Here is a 24,688-nt window from a genome sequence, read left to right as displayed (position 1 = left end):
AAAGCAAGAGAGTTCCAGAAAAACATCTATTTCTGCTTTATTGACTATGCCAAAGCCTTTGACTGTGTGGATTACAACTACTCCTACTCTGTCTGAATTTAGATATGTTCACGAATATTCCCATCAATTTAAAAATAAAAAGCTTCCCGCAACCTTACTAAACATCAACCATTCTCACTCTTCTTGCAGCCACTTTTCGTAAAAACTGTTTCTATTTATTCTTCCTACTTCCTTAACTTTAGTCCCTAATCCCGTACAAACTGGCTTCTGCTCCCACCCCATGAAAGCCTAATTTCTTTCAGCAGTTGACACCACTTCCCATTCCTTAATCTAAGCCCTTTCTTGTTTGGGCTTCTCTGACATCACCGCTCTGTGAGAGCTGAAGTAAGTGACACAATTGACCTAAAAAGAGGGAAACAAAGTAGGACAAGAGACTAGCAAAGAAAGAAAAGGTGAGTGGAGGTTGCTAATTTCTGAACGGGGACTTGGGACACAGAACGCAGAAAGGGCCACCGTGGGCGCTAAAACAAAGTGAGATATTCACCATCACCTTCATCCTCTTTCTCCCTTCTTCTTTTAAGGGCCTGATGGTACTCAAGGAAAAACTACAGGGTAATGGCCACTCGAGAGACGGCGGGAGCCGGCCCTGAGGCTTCGACAAGGGTGGGCACTCCCTGTGGCGCGGCCTCCACCAAGTTGGCGGCGGCGGCGGCGCTCGGGTGTCGGCGGAACCCGTGCGCGAGGCCGCTGTTGCAGGTCGGCGCGGGGCCGCTGGGGGGCGGACGCGTGTGCGCGTGCGTGGCGGCCCTTCCGGCCCGGGCAGAGGCGAAGCAGCTTCTGGATGTGCGGGAACGTGACGTGTGGATCCCGCGGCGACTCCAGTCGTGTAGCCGTGCGGGATACCTTGTAGGCGGGTTGAAGCCTGGCCTCGGCCTCCACCCGCCGCTGGCGCTAGGAGGAGAGCGGGAACCCCCTGGGCTGGGTGTCCTCAGCTTGGCCCTCAGCCAGCGCCGCTGAAAAAGATACGGGGGATAGGGGTTGGTGGGGAGATGCAGGCGAAGTAGGTTTCTCTACAGATCCAGCGCCTTTAAACCCTGCGCACACTTTTTTAAAAATGAAGAAATTAAGGCTTAAGGAACTAGAGAGTCGCCTGCAACAAGTGGATGGATTCGAAAAGCCCAAGCTCCTTCTAGAACAGTATCCAACCAGGCCGCACATTGCAGGTAGGGCGGCTGCTGATCACGCCCTTGTGTTGTGGGTTAGGGCTGTCTACTCTTTCTTATAACGAAAATAAGACAATTATTTGGATACAAGAATGTCTAGAGTAGTTTCGCTCTAAGATTTCACGGTACGTGGGAGAGAACTTCCTTAACACTGCAGCTGAAAACATCCCACACACAGGACACGCTGTCGTTTTACTGTTTGGTTTTCTGCATACCCCTTAATACTGTTAGACATCTTTTTAATGTGTTTATTAATCTCATTTCACAATTAACTCCCTGAAGGCAAAAATGTGCTGGTTTTGTTCACACAATTCCCAGTATTTAGAGTTCCTTATACTACTTAGGAGCTCAGTAAATATTTGCTAAATTAGGATCAGTTTCCTAGTGCAACGAATTTGCCAGGGCAAGAATTCCTGCGCGCTATACTCTGCCCTAGAAATGAATACTAAAGTTGGTAATAGAAAGACTTGAGTTTTAACAAATTCAAAATAGGCGCAATATTAAAAATGAGGATGCATTTAAGTTTTAACAAATGATCTGAGAATCAGTAATGTTGCTTAATAAAGATTGGTACTGGAAGTAAAAGAACACAGGAAAAACCATTATATTAATAAACATATTACCAAAGTCATTGAGAGAGTCTTTGGAAGATTAAGTTGTCAGGAACACCAGCTGGGAGGAATCCCCTTAACTTCAACATAGTTCTGTTTCTAAGCTGCTAAAGAAAGTCAGGGGGAAAAGCGTGTACCCGCACTTCACTCCAACATATTTGTCATAATTCCAATCAAAAGTTGCACAAAATTGTATCTGGGGTAAGACCAGTTTTCCCAGTGTAGATAATGATTTCTTTAATGTCTTCTGGCTGTAGTGAAATCGTTTTTTCCCCCCAAATAAGAATCAGTTGTTTGAAACCCACTGTGTAAACATACACATAGTTGTGCTAGTTCTTTGAGATACTATCTCTAAAGACATTAACACTGCAGCAGTAATCAACAGCACAGTCAGTCTGAAACATCCCGGTTATTGTGTGTTTTGATAAAACCTCTGGATCCTGGGGCATCAGTGATGGCCAGCAACCTTTGGTAGATTCAGAGATAGGCAGGGAGGTGTCAGTGGATATTACTCATGCTTAACCTCCATATATTCCCCACCTTCGTGTATTTAAAAGATCCCTTTCCCATCTCAGCAGCCTCTGTTCTGCTCCTCAATAGTTCTCTTACCAAGTTTCATTAGTAGATATTGTTTCTGTAGATCATATGTGTGTGAATATTTGTGTCTAAAGGCTATATTGTGGATGTAGGTCTTTTCCTTTCCTATTCTAGCTTAATAACACAGAATATTATGATGACTTGAACTTTCTTCTCCAGTTGAGGATTTGTGTAAAGAAAATTTAATTATATGTTATTATTTTTAAACCTGGAACATGAATTTGGGGGAGAACTTAATAATGCAAGAGGAGAAATTGTTTTATAAAGGGTCATTTGCACAAATTGGATTTTTGGTCATCCACTTGCCTACTTACTCCTTAATATATTTTTTGATCTTTCAGCATGTATGCTCTATACAATCCATAATACATATGATGACATTGAAAATAAAATGGTTGCAGATCTAGGATGTGGCTGTGGAGTGCTTAGCATTGGAACTGCAATGCTAGGAGCAGGGTATGTGATCCACTATATTTCTATTTTAGTATGGGGTAGTTTTAATAAGAGTAAATAAAATCAACTGAATTATATTTATGAGACTCTACAGTACATGATGAGAGGAACAAGAATCCAATACTGAGTACATTTTGAATGGGCAGAACATCAAAACAAACTTTAAAAAAACCCAAAAAACGGTAACAGCAGCAATTAGAAGCCTATGTTTTAGATGAACCTGAGTTTCCAACCCCTGACAGTTTAGGAAATCATGCTGTTGAAAGGCATCACTCACTGTCACTTGGCCAGTTGGGTTAAAATGGTACATGGTTTTGGTTTTGTTGTTTTGATTTAGGATCTATAAGTATTTACTTTGTGTTTTATATTTATAGGTTATGTGTTGGATTTGACATAGATGAAGATGCATTGGAAATATTTAATAGGAATGTAGAAGAGTTTGAGTTAACAAATGTAGATATGGTTCAATGTGATGTATGCTCATTATCTGACAGAATGCCCAAATCATTTGATACAGTAATTATGAATCCTCCTTTTGGGACCAAAAATAATAAAGGTTAGTAATAAGAATCAGCTGTGCTGGTATCTTTGTAAAAAAGCAAGTTTTAAAAACCATTTTTTCATTGGATTGTTTGGTTAAGTGACTTTATCACTGTTCATTAAATAAACCAGTCTCTTACCTGTGTGATTATTACAGTTTCAATCTCTGTTTAATGCATGACTAGAGAACTGAATTTTTCAATCTTTGTTTTCATAAATTTGTGCTAAGTGAACAAATTTATTCACTTATTTATTCTTCATCTGATTCCTAGAATGATTTACCTCTTTTGAAAATTTCTCATAAAGTGTTTTATACCTTTAAAACCTCTTTTTAATGCCTCAACATTCAAAGATTTCAGTAACAATGACTTACTGTGGCTATTTATTTTATCTGTTTTGTGGGCAAGGAGGGTAAGGAGTGAGTAACAAGAGGAAAAGACATGCATAGTTTAAAAAGCCCTCCCTCCACCTGCCCCCACCATTCTGATTACTACTTTACCTGTTCTCTTCTGCCTTCTTTGAAAGTTGTTAATTTGGAATATATTAAAATTTTTACTTTAGCCTCATTTAAATGAGACAGTATAATTCTGATTTTATTCCATCAACCTTAAAAGATATTTAGACATCTTAGGTATTTGTACCCTGTCTTGTTACAGAAAGAATTTGAAACAGCTATTTTGGAGTTTGAAAAAAAATGTTTCCAAATCCCCAGTATTCCTTTAACCTTCTATTTTGATAACAGTTTTTTCTATTTTTAACAGGGACAGATATGGCATTTCTGAAGACTGCTTTGGAAATGGCAAGAACAGCAGTATATTCTCTACACAAATCCTCAACTAGAGAAGTAAGTTCAAATCATCATAATATTCTGTGTTATTTATTTTTAAATTCATGACAGTGTTGAAGGATTTACTCTCAGTACTAAATACCAAGGTATCTAATTCTCCTGAAATTTTTAAACATCTGGCACTTAGAAACTAAATTTTCTCCTTACCTAACTAGCATTTATGAGTAGCTTTATTTGTCAAAGATTTGTCCAGGCAGGAATTGTTAACAGGAAAGAGATTATATAATTCAGGAATAGAGAAGCATGGTGTAACTGTGGTTACAGTATGTCCTGGTTTGCTTGGGTAAGTCCTGGTTGATGCCTGTAATCCCAGTGTCTCTGTATGGCCTAGTGTACTTGAGAGAGGCAAGGACAGCCTGGTTTTTAAGAACACTGAGCCTGGGAAGCTAAACTAATCTGAGTTCAGAACCTATTTCTTCCATTATTTTTTATTGTGAGCACATGATACTTGAAGGTGCATAAGACATATTCTAGAAAATTGGGGGTGGGGTGGCACATTTTTTTAGTGTCCGTTTAACATAGTGATCAAGAACAGACTGTAGAGCCAGACTACCTAGGTTCAAATCTGCTTCACAGCTGTCTTCTCTTGGTCAAGGTTCATTTTGAGTTCATTCAAGTTCACTTTCATCACTTACCCTGTACTCACCTATACTCTTATAGCATAAGGAACTAAAAGTACTTTATACTTTGTAGGGTTGATGTGATGATTAAATTAGTTAATGTTTACAAAGCATTTATAATAGTGTATAGCAATTGCTATGTTAGCAGTTATTTTTAAGTGATATATATATTAAGAGATTTTAAGGTTTTGTAGGAAAATATATAAATACAGTGTACTGGAATTCGGTTGGAAACAAATTATGACTATATGGTAATCTAATAACCTTTAAAATATATAAAACTACATAGCTAAAAATATATATAGGCATACTTGCCCTTTATTGTGTGGGGCTTCCCCTGATGGCTCAGATGGTAAAGAATCCACCTGCAATGCGGGAGACCTGGGTTCGATCCCTGGGTGGGGAAGATACCCTGGAGGAGGGCATGGCAACCCAGCCCAGTATTCTTGCCTGGAGAATCTCCATCAGAGGAGCCTGGTGGGCTACAGTCCATGGGGTCGCAAAGAGTCAGACATGACTGAGCCACTAAGCATAGCACAGGATTGCACTGTGCAGATAATGCATTTTTGCAAGTTTAAGGTTTGTGACAACCTTGCATCAAACAAGTCTGTCAGCACCATTTTCCTAACAGCATTTACTCACTTTGTCTCTGTCTCATTTTGGTAATTCTTGCAATATTTCAAGCTTTTTATTGTATTTGTTATGGGTGTTGGTGCTCTTTGATATTACTGTTACAGTTGTTTTTGGCATTGTTTAGCAATAAAGTAATTTTTAATTAAAATATATACTTTCGGGGGACTTCCCTGGTGGTCCAGTGGTTAAGAATCTGTGCTTCCACTTCAGGGGGCATGGTTTGATCCATAGTCGGGTAACTAAGGTCCCACATGCTGTGAGTTCCAGCCCCCAAAAAAGTACTTTTTAAAGACATAATGCTATTGCACACTTAAAAGACTACAGTATAGTGGAAACAGAACTTTTATATGCACAGAAAACAAAAATTATTCAGGTTACTCTTTGTGATATTCACTTTATTATTTTGGTCTGTTACCAAGCCTGTAATCTCTCTGAGGTATGCCTGAATACTGCTAAACAATTAGTAGTGATACATGTAGGTAAGCAGCAGAACACAATATAACTTTATTGGTAAGTAAATCCCCATTCACTTAAGTGAGACCAAACACCAGTAATTATTGATATCTAAAAAGCCTGTGTTGAGGAGGTCCCCAAGACCATCCTCAGGTTTGATGATTCACAGGGAAGTCTAACAGGACTGAGCATATAGTCATACTCATGACTGTGATTTACTACAGCTAAAAGTTACAGAGTAAAATCAGCAAAAAGGAAAGGTGTATAGGTCACAGTCCAGGAGAAACCAGGTGTAAGCTTCCAGAGTTCTCCCACAGTGGAGTCATATGGGATGCACTTATTTTTTCCAGCGAAGAATTTTTGTGACAAGGCATGTGAAATGGTAACCAAGGAAGGTCAATAGAGACCTGATGCCAAGGGTTTTTACTGGGGACTGATCACATATTCACCCCCTTGCCTGGCACATACCCAAATTCCAGACTCCCAGCAGCAAAAGAGGTATTCAGCATAAACAGTCTTAAGTACAGTAACCCAGTCTTATTAAAGAATGGGGAGTGAAAACTCTCTCAAAAATCTAACTTTCCATACTCCAGCCAAAGGCCAGACTAATATGTAGATCTTTCCAAGGATAAGCAGTCAGGACTGCTGTGAATTCTTCTGCACAGCCTGGCATAGGTCTTATATTACTCATACATAGTTCATGCAAACCAAGTAAAATATGCCAATATAGAGTGCAATTAAGCAGCAAAGTCTAATAACTTGAATCAATTCCTATAGTCACATTACCAGGGAATGCCTGTCTTCTTTGTTTGGTATTGCCATGTCCCACCACCAGGAGGCAGCAGTATCAGCATTGTCTTGGCTGGCCTAATAGAATTTTAAGCAAATCTCTCTTGGAGTTGGTGATGGACAGGGAAGCCTGGCGTGCTGCATGCAGTCCATCAGGCCGCAAAGAGTTGGACATGACTGAGTGACTGAACTGAACTGAAGCAAATATTTCCTTAAATAGAGTTTTCTATTTTAGCAATGCAGAAGTATTTCCATTAGCAGAGTAACTAGTTTGAGAAATTAATCTGGTGTGTGTTGTGCATATTGTGAAGGAGATGTGATGAACTTCTAATATTAAACAATCCTTAGATTATGCTGTAGATACATCTGCTATAAGCCTTGTGATAATTTTGCTTAAGCATTCTATTGTAACTAGTAACATTATCATTGACACTTATTTCAGACAGACCCCTTAACTATAGACCCTTGTCTCTTTTAAGTACTCGGCACTCTATTCATAATATAGGTGCATTTGACACAACTTTTTGATAGAAAATTTGATATAAAGCATGTCCTGGCAGACTTATACAATTTACTGAAAACTTCTACTGGCACCCGTGTTATTTGTTCTTTGCAGGCTCAGACAGAACCTTACATATCATCACAGTGACTCCAATATGCTGCTGCTGCCAAGTTGCTTCAGTCGTGTCTGACTCTGTGCGACCCCATAGACGGCAGCCCACTAGGCTCCTCTGTCCCTGGGATTCTCCAATAAGCTAGACGACTCTAAAAGTTGTTGCCTTATCTTCTTTCATTAGGCATTATGAGAACTTAAGTTCTTGGCTCATAGTTAAATATGTGAACCTCAAATTTAGGGAGATTTAAATAGCTAAAACCAGCATTTGGTACTTGTTTTTTGTGCCACCACAGTTCAAAACACTTTTCACCAGTCTATAACAATTTGATGGGATACCATTACTATCTTCATTTAACAGATGAGGGAACTGAGGCACAGAAAGCACAATTTGCTCAGGGTTACATAGCTAATAGAGCTTCAGTTCAAATGCAGGGTGTCTGATTCCAGAAACTATGTCCTTAACCTCTATACCATACTGCCACTGAATTGCCCTTGGACACAGATCTCTGCTGGTTTCTGGGAGAGCTGTGTATTTATCTTTAATATTTTTATGCACATCAAAGTCCAGCAAACGACTTCTGAAATAACAGCTTATTACTTGAATTATATAGTTTAGTTCAGATTATTAAATGGCTTGGCTTCTTACTAAAATATTATCCATCCAGTTGAAAAAAATTTTAAAGGTCTAAATTCTAATGAAATTTTAAAAGCTTGAAAACTTACAATCAAGTAGTAGTAAAAAGCAATTTTTTGAAAACTGTTTTAAGACCAACTCACATTAACATGTTTATGTTCAGCATATTCAAAAGAAAGCTGCAGAGTGGAAGGTCAAGATAGATATTATTGCAGGTAAGACAATTTTTAAGTTTCTCACAAAACAAATTTCAACTATAATTATCTATGTTTGGTAATGGGTTGGAAATGGAGTAAAGGCAGGGTATCAGTGTTTGCTCAAGATTATCCCAATTTATGCATTTTACTGAGAACTTTTAAGTGATCTAAGAGCTTGGGCTTAAGAGTTTGTCAGGTCTTCATTTGAAATCCATTCCTGAAACATACCACCAGACTATGCTTAGATTACGTTTCAATTTTCTAATTGTTCCTGAAGTCAAATAACATGAAGCTTTCTTTTAGTGGGGGACAGAATATAATCATCCACACTATGTAAATCATGTTTGATACATTTTTATTAGTAAATTGCATAATACTCACAGACATCAAAATGGGAAAAGCATATAACTAGAAGCTGACTATAACCCAAGTAATTTTGAGAAGTCTGAAATAAGAGTATACAATGAGGGGGAATTTTTGTGGTTTTTTTTTTGGACTGGATTTAACAACATAACTAGAAATGTCACCTTCATAATAATTAGTAATGTGTACAAGTCTGTATTCCTATTCAGTACTGTCCTTCCTTACTTAAAGATATAATATGCAACATGGAGACCTCAGAACAGTTCCAATAGTAGTATACCAAGTCAGAGACTTGCTACTCCAAGTGTGGTTGTCAAGTGTGGACCATCAGCATTGACGTCCCTTGGGAGCTTGTCAGACTTGCAGAATTCAGGCTCCACCCAGACATACTGAATTACAATCTGCATTTAAACAGGATTTGATTTGAAGGTGATTTGTTTGCACATTAAAATTTGAGAGCTGTGATTTAGAGAGAATGCTTAGTAGGAAAATAATTAGCTACTTACTACTGTTACTAAAATCCAAACCAGAAATTTTTAAGATAATTGATTATTTAGGAAATTACAAATAGGAAGGTACTACCATATTTAAGTCAAGGGTGGTAAATGTTTGGAAGTACAATTTTCATGCTTAGGTGGCTTTTGTTTTATAGAGCTGCGATACGACCTGCCAGCATCATACAAATTTCATAAAAAAAAATCAGTAAGTCTCTTGATTCTGGTTTATCCACATTCAGTACTGAAAAACTTCACAATAAGTAATTATTTCTAATGTTATCAAATTGCTTGAGTAAATACAGAAAGCCAGCCTAGAAGATAAATATTTAACTACAGAATGGGTCTATGATCACAACAGCCAATATGCTGGTTTAACATGAATTCTTTCTCCAATACTTTGGGCACAAAAATTAAAAAAAAATAAACTAAGTTTATTTTTATGCAGTATACATTTTATTACTTTGTACTAATGCATTCATATTACAAAGGCAACTTAATGTTTCTTTTGATATTTGAATAATCTGAAAGAACACAAACAGAACTGCACATTAAAAAACTCATTTCGATAACAGAAGACAAGTTCAACAACAACAACAAAAAATCTTCCTTTCTTACAGGTAGACATCGAAGTGGATTTAATTCGGTTTTCTTTATAACAGCCTCCAAAGACAAAAGCAGCTTAAAATCTAATTAAAATGAATAAAAAATTTGTTTATTAAACTACTGGTCTTCGGCACCATTTTCTGTTTTCTGTTGTTTTGATGGAGGTTCTTCTTCGTCTCTTTCTTCTCGTGCTCTTTTTACTGCTCCTATACAATAAGAACTTTCATTAAGGGCACTGAAAGCATTACTCTTGAGCATAATTATCAAAAATAATTTTGTTTAAAAAGATTAGCAATAACTTCCCTAATGAGGAAAGGCTTTTCCTTTAGTACAGACCTACTCTCTAAATTTAGCTTCCAAATATTTTTGTTTGCCACATATAATACCACCATAACCAGGGTCAATCACAATCTGAGAATATCACTTACACAAAACCACACTGCTGTTCTCGCCCAAATAATTTTTCATCAAAGTACCAAAGGACTTAGAAAAACTTACCAGATGCACCATTTGCATCACGTTCATCATCACTATCAAATTTAGTTTTCTTGCCCTGAAACTGTACTCTTCCTTTAGCAGACCCAGCCTGGGCAGCTTTATTTCCCTTTCCTTTTCCTTTAAATCTGCGACCTGTAGAGACATAATTAAGAAATCATCACTCTTTTAAATCTCTTGTCGATGTCTTTTAACACCAATTATAAATTTTTTTAACCAAGTAAATGAGTTAAATTGTAAAAGAAAATCAGAACTAATGACCTTTTGACTTCCATTTGTTTAGAGATTCTTGTTGATCTTCTATTATTTTTTTCAGTGCTTCTTTTTCCACATCTCCTTCTAATACTTCCCAGGTGACTTCTTTGTTCCTTAGTTGTAGGTTACCATTATTGGCCTCTTTTGCTTTATCCAGTGCTTCCTTAGCTTTTTCTTTAAATAGAATTATTCCCTACACCAAAGACAGAAAACAAAACCAGGGAATTCTACTGAACATCAGACATCAGGAAGGAAGTTATTAAAAAGCTTGCAGTCACTAATTTCCAATAGTTATTCACAGCACAATCTCAAAAATATCAATCAGACATCATGTCTAGTTATAACAGTAATAAAACAACTGCTTTCTTCTTTATTATCATCTTAAGATAAGTTTCTATGGGTTTTTTAATTGATTGGTAAAAAGCATATGAATATTCCCAAACCTCTTTGGCTCCTCTGACAAAGTGTATCCATTTTATTTCACCATGATTTGAGAAAAGGGTGTGCAAATCTTCTCTACATGTCTGATCATCTAAGTCTCCTGAAAATTTCAGCAAGCAGCCAATCTTTTCTTCTAGAGATTTCTGTAAAAATATACAAGGCAATACAAAGTTTCTTAAAGCAATCACAAACCACTCTACATATATAAGGTATAACTAGAAGCTAAAATGTTTTGAAGTAGTTTAAGTAGTTGGTGTATTTTCCTATATCATCCTTTATTCTACATGGCTTCTGATTTTAACTTAACTTCTCCAGCAAGTAATCATTAGTTATATATAAATCTTATTGCTCTGGATAAGTAGTAATTTTAGGCAATATTTGGCTAGTACTTCAGTGCATTGACAACTGCAGACCTGCTTACATATTTTCTTTAAAAAGTCCCCAGAGCTTTTTGTTCTAACTTTGAATTACAGATTTCTTAAGAGACTAGTAATATATACTTACCATTTCAGCATTTTCTGCTAGCTTTTGTTTTTCTTCTTGCTCTCTACAAATAAAAATATCATTAGAACATTTCCATCTACTTTATGCATAAGAAAATTAAACCCTGATAAAGTTAACCTTAATCATGATTACTAAACTACTAAATAGTACAGTGATCTATTCTCTAACCACACCAAAAGCTCAGATTTTACCATCAAGCCTAATTTTAAGTTTCACATACAAAACAAAAGCCAGTCCTTGCGTTTTCTGACTCTCTGATGCTAGAGTGCAACAGAATGTGGCCCTAGGATTATCAAGGCAGCTTAGGACCTCAATATTTCATAAGCAGAAGAAAGGTCTATTGCTACTCATATTTCAGAGCTCATCATCAGCTTCACCTCCCAGAACCAATAACTTTACCTCTGTCAAAGCTTTAAGGAACTAGAATGTGATTAGCTCAACGTACTTACTGTTTAGCTCGTAATTTAGCTTCCATTTTATTTTGCTTTCTTTCTTCATTTTTTTTGGTGAAGTAATCTTCCCTAAGGACACAAAATGTAAAGGCTAAGTTCATGAGAACTTTTGAAGACTGAAAGTTAAATTGAATGATTTAAGATATCACATAAGAATAAATGTTACATTTTCTATCAACATAATTACCTATAAATTCAAAATACACTAAGGAAGTTACTCTTATTTTTAAAATAACAGCTTTACTAAGAAGTAATTCACAGGCCATAAAATTCACCCTTTTAAAGTACATAATTCAATGACTTTCAGTACAACACTGATAGCATGATTTATCACTAGGCATCTCTAGGTTTAAGTATTTAGTATTTAGAAGACTGTACAATGCCGAAGTAGATTATGGACCTGCAATTCACTTTAACATGAAAATGTCCAGTCTGTGCTAGTTTTTAGACACAAAGGGAGATACACAAGAATATGATTCAAATCTCTATTTATTAGTCCTCTGTACTATATGAAAACACAGGCATATAGACTATGAGAAATACAAATAGATAATGATTGTACAGTGATCTATTCTCTAACCACACCAAAAGCTCAGATTTTACCATCAAGCCTAATTATAAGTTTCACATACAAAACAAGTAGTGAAACTTAACCTTCTTTATTCATTGCTAGCAGTGAAAAGGTCCTAATAAACTCTTCCTTACAGTCAAAGGACTAATAGTACCACTAAAAGAGCTTTAAGTATTTCTCAAAGAATGCCTAAGAATACTAAAAATACTGGTCTTACTTAACCCCAGCGTTTTAATTCTAGATAACTAAGTGCCTGCCTCTCAAAAAAGTCAGCAAACAGACTTACTTGAAAAGTATTAGCAGGTCTGTGTCTTTGTACTTCTGGCCAGGGGTCTCAACAAACTTTTTAGCTGATTCAATACTATCAAATACAGCAAATATTGAACCCTTTGAAAAAGGAAAGAAAAAAACTTTTTTTTTAAGTTACATCCCAGGTAATTTTCAACCAGAAAAAGTAACAACATACAAGCATACCTTAAATGCTTTGTGCAACGTTCTTCTCATCTGAATATTTAGTACTTGACCTTTATCTTCCAACCATTCTTTTATGTCATCAAGAGCTGCATCAGTTGGGAAGCCTTTCTATGAAAAGAAGAAACACACAAATGGCATCTCAAGTAAACAATGTCTCAGAAATTCTGATTTACTGTGTCTTGAAATGAAGCCAGGATATACATATTATCTTTCTGTCTCTTAAATGTTTAATAGCTCTAGTTAAAAGCTGTTGTTGACCAGTGCAATAGAAGTGACCCATTTATCTGGGATCCACTTCAAAATAATCCAGGTAGGGCAAAGATAAAGCAATATTAATCATGCTAATAACTGTTGAAGAACATAATGGTACATTATGTATTCAATCTACTTTTGTATGTCTGAATTTTTGCAGTATAAAAAATCTACTTAAAAATTAATGTCATAAAAAAATTAATGTTGAAGAAAATAGCTATCAAGTTTAACTGTTGATAAATAACAGCCGACATGCACTTGGTGCTTACAGTATGTCAAAGATTCTGTCCCATGTTATATGGGTTTTTTTTTCATTTAATTCTAACAACAGTTCTATAAGGTAAAAAATATCATCCCCACGTAGGAAGATAAGGCTTAGAAAGGTTAAGAACATTGCCCAGGAATATACAGCAAATGGTGAAGCTATGATTCCTGAGTCCTTATTCTGATCCAATAAGAATCTGTTATTTCTACATAACTTTTAAGATACAATTAAAGGCCCACTTACAATATAAACAGATCTGTTTTTTACATCATTTTTATACTCATCAGTCACTTCAGGGAGGGGTTTGCTGGGAGATCTTCTAATTTTAGTTTTATCTTCACTTATTTCCATGAGTTCTGCCTTTGATTTGCTCAGGGCCTCTACTATTACATTAAAGTCTGTCGTTAAACGGTTTAACCTAAAAAAATATAAAAGCATTGTAAGATTTAGAAAAAGCCCTTGCTGTTAACAGAAAATCTAATAACTTAAAAATGTTTTTACCTATTAAACTTTATCATTATCTCCAAAGGAACCCAGCCTTCATCCAGTTTGATCTGTTCCTTTAAAAATTTGTCCCGTGGCAAATTGAAGTCTCCAAAATAATACTGCAAGATAAGTACAATATACTGCAGAGCACTGTAGAATATCGACACTAATCCTGGAGTTTTTAAAAATTACCATTACATCACCAAGGTCTAGGCTTTAAAAGTAGCAATATGTGTCAAAAGTTAACTTAAATACACTTTAATAAAATACTTATAATGCAACTTAATATAAAACTAAAAACGACTATTGAAAGAATGTAATTAGCAGACATGATAATAGAAAGCCTTAAAACAAATTTAAGGATTTAATAGATGAAAAACCTCATTTCAGTGTGGAAAGACGAGACTATTATAAAAACTGGAATAAACTTGTTAATCACTCTAATTTTAATTTTTTTTAAATTAGAAAAATCTACTGTTCTCTACATCATGTGAAACAGCTTTTAAAAAAATTACTTTAGCTTTTTATTTTGTTTCAGTTGCTGGACAAGGCAACTATATTCCAGCACATCTTTTTAACCTAATGAAACCTTCTTAACCTTCTTTGCCAACCAAAAGAAAAATAACTAACTTATGTGTAAAAATGTAAAGGAAAAGCTTATGATTATATAACAGGGAATTTGAATCATCAAATAAATTATCTTACAAAAAAAAAATCAAACTTACTTTCAAAACACTTTTGTACTTGTGAAAAGGAAAAATTCACACTGAAATACAAAATCTGTAGGCTTGTATAATAAATTAAGAGTATTCTTATATATGAAACAAATGGTTCAAATATTTTACACATAATTCAATTTTCAAACAATACGTTGGAAACATGTGACTAGTGTGGCCAACAGACTGTAAACAGAAGAGGTAACCAGGTGCATCTTCTGAAACGTGCAATTAAGAGCCTCTACCGCAGGCTTCCCTGGTGGCTCAGTGTAAAGAATCCACCTGTCAATGCAGGAGACACAGGTTCGATCCCTAATCCGGGAATACCCCACATGCTGCAGGGTAACTGAGCCCATTGAGTCCCAACTATTGAGCTTGTGCTCTAGAGCCTGGGAGCTGCAACTGTTGAGTCCATGTGCCACAACTACTGGAACCCAAGCACCCTAGAGCTGTGTTCTGCAACAAGAGAAACCACCACAATAAGAAGCCTGCACACCACAACCAGAGAGTAGCTCCTGCTCTCCACAGCTAGAGAAAAGCCTGTGCAGGAATGAAGACCAGCACAGCCAAAAATAAATAAAATATTTTTAAAAAGAAAAAAAAAAAAAGAAAAATCTAAAAGTTTATTAAATTTCCTGTGTTATTTTAAATTTCCTATGTTACAACTTTACTAATTTCTTTACAATTGTGAAGAAAAATTACAAATTATTCTGTGTTCAATATTTAGAGGATATAAAAAGTTTATCAAAACTTATAATTGAAAGCAATGAAAAACATTTTCACCTAGCAAGTTCGCCAAAACTTCTAAAAACAAGAATATCTAGTACTGGCTTGAACACAGAAATGGTCATGCAGGTAGAGATATTAACCACCAGTAAATATCAAATATCTAAGGTTCTTAAGAAAAATCATGCATACCCTTGAGGCAGAAATCAGTAAACATGTTTAGTAGTATTTGTTATAAAGATACTCATCACAGAACTATTACAGTTAAAAAATTGGAAATGCCCTACATATCAAATAGTAAATGGTATAAATTATTGGTGATATGAAACTACTACCCCAAAATGCATCTTATTTTTGGTGGGAGGGAAAGGGAAAAAAATTATGTTATCATGAGTACTAATCAATGTGTGAAAGGATATTCATCAGTCTTTTAACCTTGACTACCTCAAGAGCATGAGATTTGAGAAGGGGTAGGTTGTGGAAGGGACATTATTGACTTTTTCCACATATATTTTTGTATTATTCCAAATACTGATCATAGAATAATTTATAATTTTTCTTCACAATTATAAAGAAATTAGTAAAAAAAAAAAAAAAAAAAAGTTGTAACACAGGAAATTTAAAATAACAGAGAAGTGCAACTTTTTACAATACCTAAATTAAAAAAAAGTTTAAGAGAACTTTGAGAACAGACACTTAAAAGTTACGATGACTGAGAAGACCTAATTGAGTACAAAAACTATCAGGACCTTCAAGAATAAAGTTCTATTTAACAGGGAAGGTATTTTACAAAGAATTTTTAAATTATCCTTCTATGTGCTATGCATTATTCCAAAATGTTTGACATTTTATGAACTACTGTAAACCTCACAACCATCTTGTGGGGTACTAATTCTATCCTCATTTTATAGACCAGGAAACAAAAGCAGTAAAGAAGTAAAGTTATACTGGTCTATAGTGTTACCTTTTGAAATGTCTTTGTCCTTGGGTTTTAGAAACTGGCTCCACCAATATAAAACTGTATACTACTGTACATCTATCTTAACTCCAAGAATCAAAACCAAACCAAAATGTTAGACAGGTCAATACATCAAAATTAAATGCTCTTTGTTTTAAGGTCCTAAATCTCCTCTCAAAGAGTCTGTTTTCACACTGTAATACCACAAGAATCATACCTCAATTTGATGACAGATTTTGGCCTCCAGAGCAGCCATTTTTTCATTATCACCATTTTCAGCCATTCTGGCTATCTGCAAAATTTTCCAAATTGGGATAAAAGTTATTTACCTTTTACATAGAACTCAAGACATTTAAAAGAATGTTTTAATTATCAATATCCCACTATTTTCCTAAATAAAAAACAATTTCACAGGTTCAATTTCTCTACTCAATTTTCTAATTTCAACAAAAGAAAAATTTTGAACTAAGTGATGAAAAACTATCAACGATCCTCACTTCTTTCAGTAAATCATTGTTCCAAATCTATAACAAAGTGAGTGGGTCATCTTCATTTAGCTGATCCAGAAAGCTCTGAGGGAAAAAACTCCATGCATTTAAGCATATCAGTTGTTAATATCATGGATCTCAGTCTTGTTTGGTGTGAACTGAATTTCTTAAAATCAGCCACAGTTGATTTACCAAAAACAAGATTATGTTATCAAAACTTCTGTGTGAAAGTTTTAAAAATATTACACAGTGTTAAATAAATAAATGCTAATATTAAGGAATATATGAAAATGATCATTTGAGAACCTGAGAACACTAAAACAACATTAAACTGGAGTATGCCTACTATTTGGGCTTTTCAGGCGGCGCTAGTGGTAAAGAACCCGCCTACCAATGCAGAAGACATAGCGAAGGGTTCCATCCCTGGGTCGGGAAGAAGCCCTGCAGGGCATGGCAACCCACTCCAGTATTCTTGCCTAGAGAATCCCATGGACAGAGCAGCTTTCTGGGCTCTGTCGCAGAAGTCGGACATGACTGAAGTTTACTAAGCATGCACATACACATGCCTACTAACACTGGTTAACCTTACAGCCACATTCCTGTTTCACATCCCTCACAGTAACACTGCAAGAAAATCATAAGTCTGTGAAGTTGGTTTGCTAGGACTAACAGTCTCCTGACTTCAAATTATTTGCTTCTAGTTCTCCATTAAGCCATCAAAACACACTGTATATTTATAAGAATTCATCAAGGCTATCTGCCATTAGTTGACTCTAGTGATACACTTCTTGGAGGCAACCCTTTATAACTTGTAATTACTATGCAATAACATGGATGCACACTGGAAGCTCTCCTATGGTGCAACACCTTACTAACAAAATTTGGTCAATCTTACGCAATGGTTTTTTCACCACGATTCCTAAGTTATTACCGTGATCTGTTGTTTAGTCGCTTAGTCCTGTCCGACTCTTTTGCGATCCCACGGACTGCAGCCTACTAAGATCCTCTGTCCACGGAAATTCCCAGGCAAGAATACTGGAGTGGGTTTCTATTTCCTTGTCCAGGGGATCTTCCAGACTCAGGGATCGAACCAGCGTCTCCTGCACTGGCAGGCGAGTTCTTTACCACTGAGACACAGGGAAGCCCTACTGTACTCCAGAGCCTTCTATAAAGAAAAGGGTGAAATAAAAGAACTATTTAGTCCCTGTAACACTTCTTTGGCCTACTCAAAACTGGAACTTCTTTTCATGAGATACACTCTTAGAATGTACAACTGAAATATTACCCACGTTTTTCAATTTCGCTCAGAAGACCTGATGTGAGTGAATAATGACCGTTAAAACCCAAGAGAGTGACGCCAGGAGAAAACCTGCGGCCCCGATTCCCTCACCCCAGTCTGTCTCGTATGATCCAAGAAACCCTTCTGCGTTTAACCCACGTCAACCTCCCCAGAATCTTACACAGCCCAACCGAAACATTCGCTTTCGGCGACACTGCAAAACGGTGACGGTACGAAACCTTAAAGACGCAGTGAGGATGGCAGAGAGCCTGAGTCCAAATAATCCGCCACAGTCCGTCCCAAAGCAACCAATTGGTCGCCTGGGCCCCAGCCACGTGCAAGGAAATCCTCACTCCCCCGAAGAACGCAGGATCGGCTCCCCACCTCGCAGCGGCCCGCGCCCCTTAGCCCCCAGCGCAGCTTGCCACATACGGCTGCGGCCCACGCGGCGCTCTCCCGGAATGCGAGGAAGGCGAGGAGCGGACGCACCCAGCGTGAGGCAGCAATGAAAGGGACGCGCCGTCGCGCACCACGCAAAACAGACCCTTTTGTACTTTCTTCTCTTTAGCCACCTAGAGTTGCTCACCTTGCAGTTCCTGGCCCCACAGAGACGCGCCACACGGTCCCTAGCAGCGTCTACACTCTGAGTCGCCGGCTTGCCCACCGCGCGTAAAGAAGATGGGGGCCGTCCCGGCAACCCTCGCGGTCAAAGTGGGCGGGGCTTCCGGCGCACCAGAGCCGGCTCCGCCCTGTGAGCATGCGCCTCGGCTGCAAGCTCTCAAGGTCTGAGATGTCCTGCGCCTTATTTCGGTGAGGTTGGGTTACAATGTTCAGTAGCACTTTGGAAGTGTTAGGATTAAATGTTTATTTTTAAGTATTTCTGGAGAGCATTTGTATTTCCAGTCCTTCCTTGGGCTCTCTATTCACATGAAGTGGTTGACTTTTTTCTGACTATACATTAAAAAAAAATTGTTTTGATTATCCGTAATAGTTAACCCGTTTTTTAAAAATGACAAGTAAAAAATTTCATATTTTAAATGAAAAATTCATGGAATCTTAAATTTGAGAAAAGAAATACAGTAGCGAGTTTAGGAGCTGGAACTCTTGAGATCAGACTGCCTGCGGTCAAATAGCAGCTCTCCAGTTTACAGGTTGTGTGACTTTAGGAAAGTTACTCAACCTCTCTATCCTTCATATATAAAATGGGGCCAGTGATAACTATCTTACACTTTATATAGCTGTCGTGAGTATAAAACATGGTACAATATATACCTTTTGTCGGGAACTGTGCCTGGCATATAATAATAGGAGCAGCATGTATTAATCTAAAACAAAACACGTCGTTTAAAGAGACCGAAATGCCATCCATAATAGTGCAGAAACCTACTGCTCTATTAGAGCGCCTCTTTTTTGAACCAGCTGCAAAGACTGTGGGATCTTAGTTCCCCCACCAGGGATTGAACTCGTCCCTCAGTGGTGAAAGTCCGGCACCCTAACCAATGGACTGCCAGGGAATTCCCAAGAGCCCATTTCTATTAGTATACTTTTTGCACAATAATTTTAGTCACTTAAGGGAGTTGTTTCTTTTGGTGAAGCAAATCTTTCTAGCGTTTTCTTGAAAATTTAAAACATCTGGTGAAATAGTCTTTTAAGTGAGTTCAGAGTATTTTGGCAGTTCCAAAACAGATCAAATGAATTTATCTGGGAAAAAAAAAATTTCAGTTATAGATTGAATCCAGACATTACATCAAGCCAATGAGAAAAAACTGAGTTATGCTGAGGTAATTTAAATTCAAATTAATCATGTTCACTTTTATCCACTCAACAAATATTTATCAAGTCTCTACTTTGTGCCAGACAAAATAAAAACAATTCACTTTATGATCAAGTTAGTGAGAATATTAGTATTTAATAGGACAAATTATATGCATGTCAGGGTAGCCTCACTCAGTGATTCTGAATATTATTTACTCCATGCCTACTAATGTCCTGGTATGGAGCTTGGCAATGGGAATAAAAAGAAGACCCAGACTCTGCCTAGAGACAGTGACACCTGAACAAATGTCCCTGCTCCTTTATGCCCCCACAATGTCTGGGTAAACTACAGATACAGTCTACTACCAGAAACCACACTTATTACAGAAGATATATTTATTGCTCCCATCAGGCCCCTGGTCCTTTACTTCTTCCCTTTCTTCTTCCTTGTCTCTTTCTTCTAGGGGCCAAGCTCTATGCAGCTATCACCCTTCAGGGAAAATGGATTCCTGACTGCACATGGGGTAAGTTCTTTTTTCAGATGAAGCACCAAAAAGACTCTCTCATGCTGATATCCATTTCTCTCATGCTGATATCCATTTCTCTCATACTGATATCCATTTCTCTCATACCATAACTGTATAGGATAATATATTAAAGAGCATCTTTTTGAGTTTTACTAAGTAGACTTAATAAAAATATTCTAGACAGTTACTTGGTAATAATATGCGCTAAAGTTTATGATATGCATAGTTGATGCCCCCAAAGTGTATTCTAGGGAAATTTTTACATATGTGCTTAAGAAGGTATGTTCAAGAATATTCATAGGTGCATGGTATATAAATGCAAAGAATTGGAAATATACTAAAGGTCCACCAAAAAAAGAATGGGCAACTAAATTGAGGTGTAATTAAACAATGAACTAATAAACTACACAGTAATGAAAAGACATAAACTAAACTACATGCATTAACACTGATGAAATTCACAAACATGATGCTGAATGGAAAAAAAATTTTAGAAGAAATTTAAGTAGCACCCCTAGCCATTGTGGCAATGAAAAATCCCTCTACATTTCTAAACACTGCTGCTGCTGCTGCTAAGTCGCTTCAGTCGTGTCCAACTCTGTGCGACCCCATAGACGGCAGCCCACCAGGCTCCCTCGTCCCTGGGGTTCTCCAGGCAAGAACACTGGAGTGGGTTGCCATTTCCTTCTCCAATGCATGAAAGTGAAAAGAAAGTGAAATTGCTCAGTCGTGTCCGACTCTTAGCGACCCCATGGACTGCAGCGTACAAGGCTCCTCCATCCATGGGATTTGCCAGGCAAGAGTACTGGAGTGGGTTGCCATTGCCGTCTCTGTTCTAAACACTAAGAAATGGTTATTGCTTTTCCCCTTCCTTTTCTCCAATACTGAGAACAATTAGTCTAGGATAATGGCATTATTTTTGCTTAGTTAGGCATTTAGTTTGAAATATTTGTTAGCCATCCAGGTAGAGGTGTCAAGTGGACAGCTGATAGATGAGTTTGCAACTTAGGAGAGAAGGCAAGGTTGGAGATACAAATTTTGGAGTTATTAACGTAAAGAAAACATTTAAAGTCATGACATTAGATGAGCTCTCCTAGAGAGAGTATAGACAGTGAACATAAGAGCCCAAGACTGAACCTTCTAGTATTGCCACTTTTGGGATATTAGATAAAGAGAAGCATGCACAGGAACTAGAATAAGCACAGCATTCAGAAAACTAAGATCAAGGCATCCAGTCCCATCACTTCATGGCAAATAGATGCAGAAACAGTGGAAACAGTGGCTGACTTTATTTTTGGGGGCTCCAAAATTACTGCAGAGGGTTATTGCAGCCATGAAATTAAGACGCTTACTCCTTGGAAGGAAAGTTATGACCAACCTAGACAGCATATTAAAAAGCAGAGACATTACTTTGTCAAAAAAAGGTCCGTCTAGTCAAGGCTATGGTTTTTCCAGTAGTCATATATGGATGTGAGAGTTGGACTACAAAGAAAGCTGAGCACCAAAGAATTGATGCTTTTGAACTGTGATGTTGGAGAAAGAAGACTCTTGAGAGTCCCTTGGAATGCAAGGAGATCCAACCAGTCCATCCTAAAGGAGATCAGTCCTGGGTGTTCACTGGAAGGACTGATGTTGAAGCTGAAACTCCAATCCTTTGGCCATGTGACGCGAAGAGCTGACTCATTTGAAAAGACCCTGATGCTGGGAAAGGTTTAGGGTGGGAGGAGAAGGGGACGACAGAGGATGAGATGGTTGGATGGCATCACCGACTCAATGGACATGAGTTTGGGTGAACTCTGGGAGTTGGTGATGGACAGGGAGGCCTGGCGTGCTGTGGTTCATGGGGTCACAAAGTCGAACATGACTGAGTGACTGAACTGAACTGAATTGAAGTCCCTAAGAGCACAGAGTGCCAAATCAACCCTGGTGGCCTCCTAGAATGGATTTACCATTTAATCAAATTTTTTAAAAAAGCAGATATGTCTTTGCTAGATTGACACAAAAATGTAGATTGCTAGATTTTAGATCTGAGTTAGGCAACAGATCTGTCACTAAGTGGCAGAATATGCTAAAAAATCAAAGCTCCAGGCCAAGAGCCCCACTCTGAGGCTGCTTGCCTTGTGCTAGACCTTTATGTTTGTGTGTGTGTGTAAGATGCATGTCAGAATGCCTAAAAGCCAGAAATCCAGTGTCTCTCTGAGCTTTGGGAATAGGTTGTAGGACTGTGGGGTTTTTTTGTCTTCCTTCTAATAGAGTTTTTTAATATATGACAGAATCTTGTCTGAGACCTGCCATTATATAACATATATATAATAGATCACCTGAGCATGAGATTCTTGGAGGGAGACTTAGAGCCTGACCCTATGTCTGATAATTGGAGGCCGCTAATATCCCCTCAATTATCTACTCATTGTGAGTAACCAAATTTTCTTGAGTCATTTGTTACATTTGACCCAATGCACATGTTGATATATATGTAAATTGTAAGTAGACCTTATATAGGCAACAGAGAGAGACACACAGGAATTCACTACGCCTGTGCAACTCTTTGCAACGCTACGGACTATATCCGACCAGGCTCCTCTATCCGTGGGATCTCCCAGGCAAGAATACTGGAGTGGGTTGCCCTGCTCTCCTCCAGGGGGTCTTCCTGACCCAGGGATCGAACATATGGAAATTCATAAAACAGCACAGGTTCTGTACTAAGACTTCGTTTAAAATAAAATATTTGTGACACATAAAGGGGAAAAAAAGGAGCTTTTGTGGGTAGGGGACAGGTAGCTGTAAATTTTTTTTTAAACTTTAAAAACAAAAATTATACAAACAGTGAAGTGCGTGAATTTCAAGGGTATAGCTTGATGAAGTTTCACAAATGAACACTACCTTGTAAACACCACCCAAACCAAGAGAACATTTTCAGCACTCCAGAAAGTTCTTTTCCAGTCAATACCTCCTTAAAAGTAACCAGCACAGATTAGCTTTCCCTGTTCCAGAAAGTCATGTAACTGGAATCATGTAGTAAATATATATGTGGTATATGAATGTACCACAATTGATTTACCTATTCTTCTGTTGGTGGATATTTGGGTGTTATAAATAAGCTGGTCTGAACAGTGCATGTCTTTGGGTAGATGTGTGTGCTTATTTCTGTGATTTATAGCTAAGAGTGAAATTACTGAGTCACCGGGCAGGCATATGTTTAGCTTTACTATGCACTGCCAAATGGCTTACTAAAGTGCTCAGATCATTTTCCACTTGTACCAGCAATATATCTGCTAAGTATCCTAGACAACACCCTATCATTCTTTTTAATTTTGGCCATTCTAATGATGGTGGTTTCTCATTGTGCCTTTAATTTGCATTTCCTTGATGATTTCTGACTGTAGCCCGCCAGGCTCCTCTGTCCATGGGATTTGCCAGGCAAGAATACTGGAATGGTTACCATTTCCTTCTCCAGAGGATCTTCCCAACTCAGGGATCAAACTCGTGGCTCCTGCATTGACAGGTGGATTCTTTACCACTGAGCCACCAGGGAAGCCCCACATAGGCAAGTACATTGTATTTAAACTATTAAACTATTTACATAGTATTTACATTGTATTAGGTATTATAAGTAATCTAGACATGACTTAAAGTATATAAAAGGATGTGTGTAGATTATATACAAATACTATGATGTTTTATAACAGACTTGAGCATCTATAGATTTTGGCATCCACAGAGGGTCCTGGAACCAGTTTGCCCTGCAGGTACCAAGGAACAACTGTATACACACACTCACGCGCGCACGCGCACACACACACACACACACACACACACACACACACACACAGATGGAATATTACTCAGCCACACACAATAAAAGAAATCTTAACATTGGTGAGAACATGGATGGACCTTGAGAACATTATGCTAAGTGAAATAAGTCAGATAGAGATAGACAGATATGTATTATCTCAATAATGTGGAATCTAAAAAAACAAAACAAATAACTTTTTAAAAACCCAGTTCATGGTACAGAGAACAGACTGAAGGTTGCCAGAGGCAGGGTGCAAGATAGGTGAAATGGGTGAACGGAGTCAAAGGTACAAATTTTCAATTATAAAATAAATAAATCACGGGAAGACAACATACAGCATAGTGACTATACTGAGTAATGAAACCAAGGGGAATCATCAGTTAGATCTATTACACTTAATAAATAGTATCCTGTAACCTGCCTTCACTGATTAAACTTGCCTTGATTTTTTCTACAAATTGTGTACTTTCCAAGCCTCACATGGTTATATAACATTTTTGAAGATTCCTTTAACCATCCCCTATGTTATCTAACATCTCTGACATAGATTGGTTTCTCTGGTGGTTCAG

At 37.4% G+C, this 24,688-nt stretch overlaps 2 protein-coding genes and 1 long non-coding RNA gene across 7 annotated transcripts; 2 read left to right on the top strand and 1 right to left on the bottom strand.

The window, feature by feature from the left end:
* Positions 1-814: 814 nt before the first annotated feature.
* METTL5 (methyltransferase 5, N6-adenosine) lies at positions 815-9,793 on the top strand. Of its 4 annotated transcripts, XM_065931728.1 has the most exons (7): positions 815-1,223; positions 2,773-2,887; positions 3,259-3,440; positions 4,186-4,268; positions 8,180-8,231; positions 9,229-9,278; positions 9,691-9,793. In XM_065931728.1, the coding sequence occupies exons 1-7, from the start codon at positions 1,115-1,117 to the stop codon at positions 9,727-9,729; spliced, it is 630 nt and encodes a 209-aa protein (XP_065787800.1). In that variant the 5' UTR covers positions 815-1,114; the 3' UTR covers positions 9,730-9,793. The 4 variants fall into 4 exon arrangements, with proteins under 4 accessions (XP_065787800.1, XP_065787801.1, XP_065787799.1 ...); XM_065931729.1 differs by lacking the exon at positions 9,229-9,278; XM_065931727.1 differs by having other exon boundaries at positions 9,229-9,793.
* Positions 8,552-18,742, bottom strand: SSB (small RNA binding exonuclease protection factor La). Of its 2 annotated transcripts, XM_065931726.1 has the most exons (13): positions 18,625-18,742; positions 17,691-17,924; positions 16,489-16,563; positions 13,887-13,990; positions 13,629-13,803; positions 12,869-12,976; positions 12,681-12,781; positions 11,821-11,892; positions 11,372-11,414; positions 10,870-11,010; positions 10,433-10,619; positions 10,175-10,306; positions 8,552-9,882 (listed from the first exon to the last, which is right to left on the bottom strand). In XM_065931726.1, exons 3-13 carry the CDS (start codon positions 16,552-16,554, stop codon positions 9,794-9,796), a joined length of 1,218 nt encoding a protein of 405 aa, XP_065787798.1. In that variant the 5' UTR covers positions 16,555-16,563; positions 17,691-17,924; positions 18,625-18,742; the 3' UTR covers positions 8,552-9,793. The 2 variants fall into 2 exon arrangements, with proteins under 2 accessions (XP_065787798.1, XP_065787797.1); XM_065931725.1 differs by lacking the exon at positions 17,691-17,924 and having other exon boundaries at positions 18,625-18,738.
* Positions 18,743-18,810: 68 nt separating this feature from the next.
* Positions 18,811-23,814, top strand: LOC136165369 (uncharacterized). Its single transcript, XR_010662497.1, has 3 exons — positions 18,811-18,848; positions 20,258-20,317; positions 23,707-23,814. It is a non-coding gene; the product is annotated as an uncharacterized lncRNA (long non-coding RNA).
* The last annotated feature ends 874 nt before the right edge of the window (positions 23,815-24,688 follow it).

The sequence above is a fragment of the Muntiacus reevesi genome, chromosome 3 (genome assembly GCF_963930625.1).
Source record: "Muntiacus reevesi chromosome 3, mMunRee1.1, whole genome shotgun sequence".
In the NCBI taxonomy this organism is placed as follows: Eukaryota; Metazoa; Chordata; class Mammalia; order Artiodactyla; family Cervidae; genus Muntiacus; species Muntiacus reevesi.
The sequence above is the reverse complement of the archived record's forward strand: the minus strand, read 5'-3'. Positions and strand labels throughout refer to the sequence as shown.

Excerpts from the sequence above, each read along its gene's own strand:
- METTL5 (XM_065931727.1), top strand. The coding sequence starts at position 1,115 with ATGAAGAAATTAAGGCTTAAGGAACTAGAGAGTCGCCTGCAACAAGTG. Across the intron at positions 1,224-2,772 it reads AACCAGGCCGCACATTGCAG|CATGTATGCTCTATACAATC; the intron begins GTAGGGCGGCTG and ends TTGATCTTTCAG. Across the intron at positions 4,269-8,179 it reads ACAAATCCTCAACTAGAGAA|CATATTCAAAAGAAAGCTGC; the intron begins GTAAGTTCAAAT and ends GTTTATGTTCAG.
- SSB (XM_065931726.1), bottom strand. The coding sequence starts at position 16,554 with ATGGCTGAAAATGGTGATAATGAAAAAATGGCTGCTCTGGAGGCCAAA. Across the intron at positions 13,804-13,886 it reads ATAATGATAAAGTTTAATAG|GTTAAACCGTTTAACGACAG; the intron begins GTAAAAACATTT and ends ATATTTTTTTAG. Across the intron at positions 9,883-10,174 it reads TGATGCAAATGGTGCATCTG|GAGCAGTAAAAAGAGCACGA; the intron begins GTAAGTTTTTCT and ends CTTATTGTATAG.